This window comes from Geotrypetes seraphini, chromosome 7, assembly GCF_902459505.1.
Source record: "Geotrypetes seraphini chromosome 7, aGeoSer1.1, whole genome shotgun sequence".
In the NCBI taxonomy this organism is placed as follows: Eukaryota; Metazoa; Chordata; class Amphibia; order Gymnophiona; family Dermophiidae; genus Geotrypetes; species Geotrypetes seraphini.
The window spans coordinates 43509707-43522638 of NC_047090.1; the positions used below are offsets into that span (position 1 = coordinate 43509707).

Consider the following 12932-nt stretch of genomic DNA (forward strand, 5'->3'; position numbering starts at 1 on the left):
CTTCCCCACACAGAAGCGTCGGACCGACCAGATTTCCTCTTCCCAATGTCATTTCTGAAGTCATAGAGGAAGTTCCGGGTCAGCGAGGCAGCAATTGGCTGGCCCGGAACTTCTTCTCCAATGTCAGAATTGACGTTAGGTGGAGGAAGTTGGTCGACTCGGCGCTTCTTAGTCGGGAAGCAAGTAGGACGCAAAGGCAATGCATTGCCTTTGCGATCTACCAGTCGATTGCGATCGACCTTTTGGGTACCCCTGGTCTATTTCCTTACGGATGGGTTATATACTTCACTGCTACCAGCAGGTGGAGACAGAGAACAAACTTGTATATCAGAATAGCATCCCCTGTACTAATCCAGTCTTCCTCAGTCTCCGGGAGCAGAGTGGTAGGCTAATTTCGGTTCCCCTCTTAGCCGTGTTGGATTTTTGTGTTTGGACTCCTGGTTCCCCTTTTGTGCCGGAGAAATCTTGGGCGGGTCCTGTTTGGTAATCCTTCTGACCTTGGGGGTGTTAAACTAAACTAAACCTTAAGTTTGTATACCGCATCATCTCCATAAAGATAGAGCTCGGCACGGTTTACAGGTAATTCAATAAATGAGGAAAGGACATAATAAGAAATAAGAGGTTATGAAGAGGATAGCTAGCTTTACATTTTAAATAGATAGCTTTGCGTTTTGGAGAAAAGCCAGATTTACAGATGCTTTCGGAATACTTGGAAAGCGCCTAGGTTCCGCAGCAGGGTTATTCCAAAGCTCCATAGTTTTCTAGGGACCTTAGCCAGAGGCCTGGCCCCCTGGTTGGCTTGAGAGCCGTGGAGTCTGTTCTGAAAAAAGAAACCCCCCACCCCAAAATCCTGATGGGCCGGTGAGTACATAAGAGTTGCCACTGCTGGGTCAGACCAGTGGTCTGTTGTGCCCAGCAGTCCGCTCATGCGGTGGCCCGTAGGTCAAAGACCAGTGCCCCGACTGAGTCTAGCTTTACCTGCGTACTTTCTGGTTCAGCAGGAAATTGTCTAACTTTGTCTTGAATCCCTGGAAGGTGTTTTCCCCTATAACAGCCTCCGGAAGAGCGTTCCAGTTTTCCACCATTCTCTGGGTGAAGAAAAACCTCCTTACATTTGTATGTAATCTATCCCCTGTCAACTTTAGAGTGTGCCCTCTCGTTCTCCCTACCTTGGAGAGGGTGAATAACCTGTCTTTATCTACTAAGTCTTTTCCCTTCATTATCTTGAATGTTTCAACGATGACCCCTTTCAGTCTCCTCTTTTCAAGGGAGAAGAGCCCAGTTTCTCTACTCTCTCATTGAACAGCAACTCCTCAAGCCCCTTAACCATTTTAGCTGCTCTTCTCTGGTCCCTTTCGAGTAGTATCATATCCTTCTTTAAGTAGGCGACCAGTGCTGGACACAGTATTCCAGGTGGGGGCGTACCATGGCCTGGTACAGTGGCATGATGACCTTATCCGATCTGTTTGTGATCCTCTTCTTAATCATTCCTAGCATTCTGTTTTCCCTTTTTGCTGCCACCGTACATTGTGCGGACGGCTTCATCGACTTGTCGATCAATACTCCCAAGTCTCTTTCCTGTGGGGTCTCTCCAAGTACTGCACCGGACATCTTGTATTCGTGTACGACATGCATCACCTTACACAGCCACATTAAATCTCATTTGCTATGTTGCAGCCCAGTTCTCAAGCGTGTTTGTCGCGTTGCAGATCTTCACAATCCTTCTGTGTCTTCACTACTCTGAATAATTTCATATTGTGTGCAAATTTAATCACTTCGTTCGTCGTTCCAATTTCCAAGTCGTTTATAAATATGTTAAAGAGAATGGGCCCAACACCGAACCCTGCGGCACTCCACTCGTGATGCTTTTCCAGTCCATGTAGTGTCCATTTACTCCTACTCTCTGTTTCCTATCCGCCAATCAGTTTTTAATCCACGTGAGTATTTCACCTTCGATTCCATGGCTCGCAATTTTTCATAGAAGTTGTTCAAGTGGGACCTTGTCGAATGCCTTCTGAAAATCCAGATATATGATGTTGACTGGGTCACCCTTGTCTATCTACCTGTTTACTCCTTCGAAGAAGTGCAGCGAGTTCGTCAACTAAGATCTTCCTTTACTGAAGCCGTGCTGGCTGGTCCTCATCAGATCGTGTCCATCAAGGTGGTCAATGATGCAGTCCTTTATCATCGCCTCTACCATCTTTCCCGGTACCGAGGTGAGACTCAGCGGTCTGTAGCTTCTCAGATCTCCCCTCGATGGATGCCATCCGGTCCCGGGGATTTACCGTCTGCCTGCATACCTCTTCTAGACTGATCTTCGATCCTGTCAGTTTCCTGTCTTCATTTCCTGCATATAGCCTGTCGGCTTTTGGTATGTTGTGGATATCCTCTTCGGTAAATGGAGACGCAAAAAATGTGTTCAGTTTTTTGGGACGATGGCTTTGTCCTCCTTCAGCACTCCCTTTATTCCATGGTCATTCAATGGCCCCACCGCTTCCTTCGCGGGTTGTTTCACCTTAATATATCGAAAGAACGGCTTGAAGTTTTTCTTCTCCTTGGCTATTTTTTCCTCATAGTCTCTTTTGGCCCCTCTCTCCGCCTTATGGCACCTGCTTTGATGTTTCTTGTGCTTTTTCCAGTTTTCATCTGTTTTTAACATTTTCCATTCCTTAAATGAAGCCTTCTTATCTCTGATCGCTTCTTTCACCACGAAAGTGACTTACGACGGTTCCTTGTTCTTTTTCCTCTTGGATCCCTTGTTGATACGTGGTATATATAGATTTTGTGCCTCGGTGACCGTGTCCTTAAAAAGGGACCATGCTTGCTCCAGCGTTTTTGCAGTGCTTATCATCTTAATCTTCTTCCCTACCATGAGTCTCATCCCTTCATAATTTCCTTTTCGGAAGTTCAGTGCCGTGGCCGTCATTCTACATCGATGTTTCGCCCCCGTGTTCAGGTTGAAGTGGATCATATTGTGATCATTGCTTCCCAGTGTTCCTTCTACTTCTACACCTTGCACTGGTCCTCGTAGTCCATTTAGAATTTAGTCCAGAGGGGGTCACATGATGCAGCCTACTTGAACAGACTCTGCCCAAATCCATTCTATTCTCTGCTATTTTACTGTGCCCAGTGATCCAGTCTGTTGTTGCTGCATTGGGCAGCGGAACGCGTTCTGGCATACCAATACGAACCGCGAAACCACCCCACAATAAGCCTCATTCACCTGCAGTCAAGATGGCAGCAAAGTCTGTCTCGTTCACTATCCCCGCAGGCGACTGGATTCAAGAGATACCCGCTCGGTGATTGCATCTTTAGCGGACTGCCTCAACAAACTCCATTCCGTAGTGGAGGAGGTCCACGAGAAATTTGATGTGCAGAGCCGAAGGATCGCTGAAGTGGAACAGTGTGTCTCGAGCCAGGAGAACACGTACTCTGCATTGAAGGCACAGGTGTCTGCTCTACAAAAACAAAGTGCCGAAATGCAGGACTGGCTTGAAGAACATGAGAATCGCAGCCGGCGTAACAATCTCTGCTTTGTCGGCTTGCCCGAGACCGTTTCCGATGCAGATTCTGGCCTGCAATTCGACTGCGAGAGAGCCCACCGTATCTGCCTTAAGGCAGCAGATGATAAACAGGTGTGCATGGCCATGGTGCGCTATTGCATTTGGCGAGGTAAGGAGGTGCTCCTTAAGGCCTTTCGCAAAACGGGAGCCTTGGAGTTCGATGGGGCAAAGATGCTTCTGTTTAATGATTATTCGGTGTGAGTTGCGGCACAACGCAAACTGATGTCGCCCTTCTGCACCAAACTCCACAAGAGGGGTGTCCAGTTTGCCCTGGTCTTCCCTGCTAAGCTGTGGGTCTGCTGATAGGAGTGCATAATACCCATTTGTGCTAGTCTAGAGGGACTAAAGGAAAGAAAATTAGCAATCAAGGCTTACTATCTCCATTTTAACTAATGAGATGTTCAAATAGTTATAATTTTGGTTCTGGAATTTCCTCTTTTATAATAACTGCTTCCTGATCTGAGATGTAAGATCTGGTAGCCTCTTGCTATAAATCTTTTCATAACACTGAGCGTAAACCTCTAAAATGAGCTAAAAAGTTTCCTTTATAAGGATGCATTTGAAGCATAGACAAGACAACCAGTTTATGTGTAAAACCTTATATCTTATATTCTAATCAACTAATTCTAAGCAGTTCTTACTTATAGGATTCAATATTCCTCTTATACTTCTTTTCATTTCTCTCTTTGTTTGTTTATTTATTTTTTAAATTCAGTCTGCCTTTTTCACTCTTTGCCCCCTAATGTGTTACCGTATATGTCCTCTTTTTACTTTAATGATTGTAGTTCACCCCCCTTTCCTTTTGTGTCTGTATTGAATTTTGTATATATATATTATTTGGTAATAAATTGCTGTAAAGTCTTTCCCCTATTTTAATCTGTAATACGCTTTGAAATATTTGACATTGCGTGCACATCAAATTTTAATAAAACTTGAAACTTTAAATTTCTGCAAGCAATTCAAATTGAAAGTGGTAGAATTGCATTTATTTTCCTAAACTGACTAAGAGTAAATATCAGTATCCTAGTAGATTAGTTTTGTTATTGAAATACTGCAAGGATGAATGTGGACAAGAAGAGTGAAAGGATGGCCTAGGGTTGCCAAGTGGCTCTACCAGTCCTGGCTTTAAATAGCTTAATTTGTTGACAAATACCAACTGGAGCTGTGGAACCAAGGGAAGGGTGTAGATGGGCCAGAGGCAGGTGCTTTCTAGTTAGCAAACCTGGTTTGGCCTGTAGTCCTGCTGAGGTTGTTACTGAACATGTGCCAGTATCTATTTGAGCTTGTTTTTATTCTTCTGTGTAGCATTTTGATCTTGTTCCTAATTTACAGGGAGTTGGAGGACAGAAAGAAAATTCAACAGCTGTTGGCCCTTGTGGGAAATGATACTGATGAAATGACTTACTTTTTCAAGGAGCCTCCAGATAAGGTATGCTCACTAATTAGGTTGATATGCAAACAATAAAGGGACAGAGAAAAATGTTAAGTTTTTGATGATGAAGGAAGCCTTATTAGCAGGACAACATCTAAAAACATAGAGTCAGTATTAAAAGAAAGTTATATGCTTTATCTATGACTAGTTATCTTATAAAGGACATAAGAATAGCCATACTGTGTCAGACCATCTAGTCCAATATTCAGTTACCGTATTTGCCGGCGTATAAGACGACTGGGCGTATAAGACGACCCCCCAACTTTTAGTTAAAAAATAGTTTTGTGTTATACTCGCCGTATAAGACTACCCCTTCTTCCTTCTCCACCCCTTTGTATTCCCCCATGTGCTTTCAGCGTTCTTCTCCCTCCTCTGTCTTCAAGTGCTTTCAGAGTCCTTCCCCCCCCCTCCTGTCTTCACCATGGCATTTCAGCGTCCTTCTCCCCCCCCCCCCCCTCCTTCTCTACCGCCCCGGGTGCAGCACAGCCAGCCAGGTCCCCTTACTTTTGTGGCACTTCCCCGACCGACCGACAACAGCCCGGGTCCGACAAACCTCCCTGCCCTTAACCGCGAATCTAAATTACCTTCTTACAGCTGCTGTAAGAAGGTAATTTAGATTCGCGGCTACAGGGCAGGGAGGATTGTCGGACCCGGGCTGTTATCGGTCGGTCGGGGAAGTGCCACAAAAGTAAGGGGACCTAGCCGGCTGTGCTGCAACCGGGGCGGGGCGGCCGCCCCTCTCTCTTGGTACCGCGAGGCTACTCTCCTTCTCCTTACCTGCCATGCCTGCAGCACAGAGCCAAACGGAAGTCTTCCCGACGTCAGCGCTGACGTCGGAGGGAGGGAGGGCTTTGTTTAAGCTTTGTTTAAGCCCTCCCTCCCCTCCGACGTCAGCGCTGACGTCGGGAAGACTTCCGTTCGGCTCTGTGCTGCAAGCAGAGAAGGTAGGGAGAAGAAGAGCCGCGCGACTGAGTACATCCAGCCCCGCAAGTAAGGGCATGTAAACTGTACCCGGCGTATAAGACGACCCCCGACTTTGGGGAGGATTTTAAGGTACTGAAAAGTCGTCTTATACGCCGGCAAATACGGTATATACTTTACCCCAAAGTGAGCACATGCTTCACTGTTTGTTTTATTTATTTATCCATGGATGTAGTAATATGAATGAGTTTTTAAAGCTTTCCAGAGGAAAGCTTCTTTGGCACAATTCAAGTACTATGGCAAGCAATGGCAATAGATTTGAGAGACAGAGATCATACTCCAGTTACCCTGGTTTGAGGAGTGAACTTGAAGTTCATTACAGCCATGGTATGTGCAAAACTCAGTTAGTTGAAGACATTACCCCGAAGAGAATACAGACTAGTTGAAAAATATATGACATGATGGCTCATACTTTGCTGGTGGGCACCCTTAGGGGTGGAGTTTGGACAAAGCATGAGCAGAACACATAAATACACATGTAGATAACTATGTTATAGTTAATTATTTATATTTCACCTTAAACAAAGCAGATTTAAACCAAACATATACAATTAAAAAATAACGAAACAAACATATCAAAAAACATCAAAATTGCCAATTCATATAAAAGGCATCGGCCATCTTACTTCCTTTGAGGTGAGAAATGCTGGCCTAATGCCTAATCCTCAATAAGCCTGGTTCTAAGGGATAGGTTGACCTAGGGGCTGCCGCGGGAGTGGACTGCTGGGCACAATGGACCACTGATCTGACCCAGCAGCGGCAGTTCTTATTTGCTTGAGGAGAGAGCTGTTGACTAAAAGGTTTTTTGGGATCTGTTTAGGACCTTTTTGAGACTTTGGGGAGTGGAAGAGAGGCCTGGAAAACTCTTAAACTCAGGCCAAGTGCACTATATTTCATGAGGGTATGAATCCTCTCACCCTAACTGAAAAGAACTCCTTGAGAAGAGATCTCTGGCTGGTTTCAGCCGCTTAGTTTGAAAATGAACTCTGAGGACTTTCTTAGAGATCAGACTCCACAGGTGACCCTTGAGTTTAATTCCTACCTGCCCACCCCAAAGCAGAGCTTTTTTTTGGGCTCGTCAGCCAACCAGGAACAGGGCATCACTTTTTAGTAGGATTTTTCTGTTCTTTCTTTTTTTCTTCCAGTTGTAAGTACTTATACAACCACATTATGGCTAGGAAACATTGTGTTTCATAGTTTATTAAAATTTGATAAAATGCTTCTCAGGTTACAGCTTCTGTCTTTCTGCAGATAGAAAATGTTACTCAGGCAGAGGGAGTGGTTCCATGTGCCAGCTGTTTTCAGCTTGAATCCCTCATTAAGGAAGTAAAGGAACTGAGAGAGGAAGTGGCAAGACTGAGAAGCATTCATGAGAATGAGAGGTGCATGAGGTGTCAAAGATTTCTAGCAGTAGGGAAGAAAAGGCTGTGCTGAGGGAAAATAGCTGGACTCGGATTACGAAATCCTGTAAGATTGGTACTGTTACTCCAGCCACCTTTGTACTGAAGAACCGGAATGCTGCCCTGGAAGTGGAGGAGATGAGAGCATCCCAGGGAGAGGAAGGACCAAAGCTTGAAATCCCTAAAATTGCTGGATTCATGACCACTAGGAGGCGTAAAGTAGTGGTGATTGGCGATTCCCTTCTAAGGGGTACAGAAGTGTCCATCTGCAGATCAAACATGATGCCCCGGGAGGTATGCTGTCTACTTGGTGCTAAAACCCCTGCGAATTTCGAAAAACTGCAAATATGGATTTTAGGCAGGGAAGACAGGAGAGGGCAGCCGGAGTGCTGGTGAGTGAAGGAAATCACTCGCTGTATGCTCCGACTGCCTCTTCCTGTACTAAAGTCGGGCCTCGCCAATCAGGAGCTGCTTTGACACGTTCTGCTCTGACGTACAGGACCGCGGCAGAAGGAACGTGATGTGGAGGCTACGGCAGGCTACTAGGATCGCTACAGCCTACCGGCAATCCTCTGCAGGCTACTTTGAAGTTGAGACTGGGAAGCCGGAAGAGAGATGGTGGACAATGAGATGAATGGAGGGAAGGAACAGGATTTGGCCCGCGGGCCTGACTTTGACACCCCTGGTCTACATCATAAGCATATGGGAACAGATTTAAAGATCTCAGTATGTATACTTTGGAGGAAAGGCGGGGAGGGTAGATATCATAATAATAATAACAGCTTATATACCGCAATACCGTTAAGTTCTATGCGGTTTACAAAAGATCAAGTTTCAAGTTTTATTAGGATTTTATATACCGCCTATCAAGGTTATCTAAGCGGTTTTTACAATCAGGTACTCAAGCATTTTCCCTCTGTGTCCCGGAGGGCTCACAATCTATCTAATGTACCTGGGGCTATGGAGGATTAAGTGACTTGCCCAGAGTCACAAGGAGCAGCACGGGGTTTGAACCCACAACCCCAGGGTGCTGAGGCTGTAGATCCAACCATTGTGCCACACACTTCTCCAAAGCAAAGGTACAAATTGACTGACTTCAAGAGGGGAAGAAGAAAGAGAAGTAATAAGACAGGAAATTCATTGTTGAGGAGAAAAGTGATCAAAAGGACAGTAGGTCGCTATTGAGGGGAAAGAGATAAGTGGATCAGTTGTCAAGATGTTTTAGGAACAGGTGTGTTTTTAGACATTTCCTAAATTCCTCATAAGTAGAGGGCGAAAGTAATTGTTCTAGGTCTTTACCCCATGATGCTGCTTGGTGTGAGAGATGTTTAAATACCTACGTGGCATAAATACACATGAGGTGAATCTCTTTCAATTGAAAGGAAACTCCAGAGTGAGAGGAAATAGAATGAGATAAGAGGTGATAGACTCAAGAGTATCCAATGTATGCTGCTGACTGTCATACCTATTTTGCTGTGCTCCTATGTATTGTAGATAGGTTGCCCTCTGTTTATTGAAACTTGGTATGTACCTATATGTTGAATTGGTTCTCTCTTTTGAAACTATGTCTGTCCCTATGTGTTGGCCCGGAACTTCCTCTCCAATGTCAGAATTGACGTTGGGGGGGGGAGGCTTGTGGGTCCGCTACTTGTGCACTTGTTGCATGCGCCTGGCCTGTTGCTGCGTCGGCATCGAGGAACCAGGGAAAAATTGGTGGCGGTGGCTTGGGGGGGCAGGGAGAGAGAATAAAAGAAAGACAGAAAGAAAGGGGAGGGAGCAGGGAGAGAGGAAGAAAAAGTGTAAAGTTGGGGGAGGGAATGGAGTGTGTTGGGTGGCAAGGGGCAGGCAGGGAGAGGAAGAAAAAGTTGGGCTCATGTAGGGAGAGAGAGAGATGTTAGGGAATGGAATGAGGTCTGGAGGAGAGTTAGCAGGAGGCAGAAAGAAGGGAAGAAATATTGGATGCACAGTCAGAAGGAAGCACAGAGACTCATGAAATCACCAGACAACAAAGGTAGGAAAAATGATTTTATTTTCAATTTAGTGATCAAAATATGTCAGTTTAGAGAAGTTATATCTTTTGTCTATTTTGCACTTTTATTTGTTTATTTTTCTATAGTTGTTACTGAGGTGACATTGCATATTTTAAAGTCATCTATCTTGACCTCTTTGAAAACCCCCCGAATATAAATGATAATATTTTCTGTGCGTACATTATGCTTTGTGTGTTTTAAATTTTTATTGTTGGTAGATCATTTTGACTTGGTCATTATAAAGTAGCTTGCAAGCCAAAAAAGTGTGGGCACCCCTGGTTTACAGGCTGTGGCAGCAGCAGGAGAGAGAGCAGCAAGTGAGTTGAAGGGAGTGAAGCCTACCTCTCCTCTCCAGGCCGTCGATGGCCCTTGTAGCTGTGGGGCTCAGGAGGAAGAGAAGATAATTTTGACAATACAGTGAGTGAGGGGAAGAGAGATGGGAGTGGAGGGGGCCTGCAGGGGATGCTACATGCCAGGGTCATGATTTGGTTAAGGAAAAAAGAGTGGGACAGGGGGGTTGGGAAAGAGACAGTTGATGCTGACTATAGGGGGGAGAAGAAGACAGATAGGATAATGCTGAGGATGAGAGACAAAATGACATTGTAGATGAGGAAAGAAATAGAGATGTTGGATTGTAGGGGTGTAAGAGGGGGAGAGAGAGAGGAGATCTTGGATGGCCGTAGTGAAGAAGGGGGAGGGGGAGGGAGAGACAGGAGATTCGGGTTGGAATGGGGGGAAGGGAGACATAGGAAGAGAGAAAGGGGAAACTGGAGGGAAGGGGGAGACTCTGGTTGGAAGGGAGAGAGAAGAAGGAGATGCTGGATGGAATAGGACAAAGTTATTGAAATTCTGAGAAATATGAGGAAGAGGATGTCCAGGATGAGGAAAAGAGATGGAGATGTTTTAGGTAGATGTGTTTAAAACAGGGAAATTTAAGGACTGTGTAGTAGCAATGAAATCTAAACAAAGAGGCAGAAAAATAAATGGAAGAAACTGAAAGTAAAAGATCAGAAATGAAGATAGGAGAAGAGAGAATGACAAATGGACAGGAAACCCTGGCAAGACAGAGTTAAGAGAAGGCAGAAACTGGAATCAACACGATTAGAAAAATTAAATTACCAGACAAAGATAAAGTAGGGTAATAACTGTGCTATTTTGCTCTAAAAGGTTAATAGATAAAAATACAACATATGTAGACAAAAATTAAATGGAACACTTAAGAAGCCAGACACTGCACAGAATGCAACACCACAGAAAGAGAAACAGTGACTTATTTCTTCTTGTACTGTGGAAAATATAAAAATAGCAGGTATAAATTTAAAAAACTGACACATTACAAATCATATATTATAAATTAAATATAAATTAAAAAATGGAAAATAAGGTGATAGCTTTCAATTGGAATAAGTTACTACATTTTTTAGCGACACAAGTTTCCTTCCTTGCTGTGTTAAATGACCCTATTGTACCTTTACTGTTGACGTTGGTGCTTCCTCCTCCCACCATTAAGAATTAAACTAAAGTTGTATTATGTATGGTAGTAATGGTGGGAAGATCACGAGGAGGAGGGGCCCCCTTCTTAATTTCTGCCCTGGGCCCCACAATGTCTAAAACCAGCCCTGACTGCAGAAGAGAATCATTCCAGGTTTTCCACTCTGCCTCTCGAGTACTTCACAGGCTAGCTCAGCTCCTCCCATCAGTCTCTTCTGCTTACATGACTGCAGGTGTTACAGTTCTGCTCTCCCACATTCATTATTTTAAATTTGACGTAGCTTCGTCCCCTTTCACGGTTCTTTCATGTTTGAAGAAATTTGACAAGCTACCTGCTTGAGAATTCACAGACTGGTCTGTAGCTGACAGGCCAATCCCTTCTTTCTTGAACCCTCATCTCCCTCCCTTTTCCTCAGCAAATTCAATATACATGCCGATGACCCTTCTACTCCTATACATCCAGGTTTCTCGCTCTAAGGTCCTCATGTGACCTCCAGCTGTGCTCCACCGCCCCTCTCGCCAAAAAGGCCACTGCCTTGATCTTGTCCTCTCCTCCAACTGCTCTAGTACCGAATTCTGCACCTCAAATCTTACCATCTTCGACTATCAGCTGTTAACCTTCACAACTCATCACCCTCCTCCCCAACCCCAACCGATCACTACCCAAACATTTAGGAACCTTCAGGCTATTGATCCTGACACGCTGTCTACCACTGTTTCATCTATCCTTTTCCTGACACGCTGTTAACCTTCACAACTCATCACCCTCAACCCCAACCGATCACTACCCAAATATTTAGGAACCTTCAGGCTATTGATCCTGACACGCTGTCTACCACTGTCTCATATATCCTTTTTACTACTATGTCAAACAATGACATAGTAGTAAAAAGCTGTCCTATCCTATAACTCCATTCTCCTATAACTCCATTTTCTCATCTTCTATCGATTCCCTTGCCCTCCCATATCCCGCCCTGCAAGACGTACCAAACCCCAGCCCTGATTGACCCCCAAAATACGTTACCTGTGCTCCTGTGCCCAAGCTGCTGAACTTCTTTGGCTTAAATCCTGCACACTTGCTGACTTCATTCATTTCAAATTCATGCTGACGTCCTTCCAATCTACCCTCTCGCTTGCCAAGCAGGACTACTACAACCATTTAACTTACTCTCTTAGTGCCAACCCTCGCTGTCTCTTTGCCACGCTCAACTATTCAAAGTGTCCCCACCTCCTAACCCTTCTTCACTCTCCCTCCAGACGATGGCAGAGTTCTTCCATGACAAGATTCACAAGATCCACCTTGAATTCTCAACAATGTCGCCTCCCCCCCACCCCTTCCAACTGTCCACGCTGTCAACTTCCCTTTCTTCCTTTTCTGAAGTTATGGAAGAGGAAACTGCTCACCTTCTCTCCTCCAAACCCACCACCTGTTCCTCTGATCCGATTCCTACCTGCCTACTCGCATCCATCACTCCCACTGTAATCGCTCCCATCTGTCACATCCTCAACTTTTCACTCTCCAATGCTACAGTTTCTGATGCCTTCAAACATGCTGTAGTTACACCCCTTCTTAAAAAACCCTCCCTAGACCCTACCTCCCCCTCCCAACTACCGCCCTATCTCCATCCTCCCCTTCCTATCCAAACTACTCGAATGTGCTGGACTTCCTTTTTTTTTTCTCATAATATCCTTGACCCACTTCAATTGGGCTTTTGCCCTCTCCACTTTACAGAAACTGACCTTGCTAAAGTCTCTAATGACCTGTTCCTTGACCAAATCCAATGGACTTTACTCTATCCTCATTCTTCTTATCTGCTGCCTTCAACACCTCCTTCTCAACATGTCCTCGTTGGGATTCCAGGGTTCTGCTCTCTCTGGTTTTCTTCCTATCTCTCTCATCGTACCGTCAGCATATGTTATGGTGAATCCTCCTCCGCTGCCATCCTGCTTTCTATTGGTGTACCCCAAGGTTCTGTCCTGGGCCTTCTCCTCTTTTCCATATATACCCGCTCTCTTGGTACACTGATCTCTCATG

At 44.9% G+C, this 12932-nt stretch overlaps 1 protein-coding gene across 2 annotated transcripts in view; it reads left to right on the forward strand.

Annotated features, from left to right (window-relative positions):
- The window catches only part of CCDC77 (coiled-coil domain containing 77), a 159223-nt gene that overhangs the window by 23252 nt on the left and 123039 nt on the right, over positions 1–12932 (forward strand). For both annotated transcript variants that reach the window (XM_033952793.1, XM_033952794.1), the window contains exon 5: positions 4896–4992. In XM_033952793.1, the coding sequence (XP_033808684.1) occupies positions 4896–4992 (97 nt within the window). The remainder of the gene's footprint in view (positions 1–4895; positions 4993–12932) is intronic.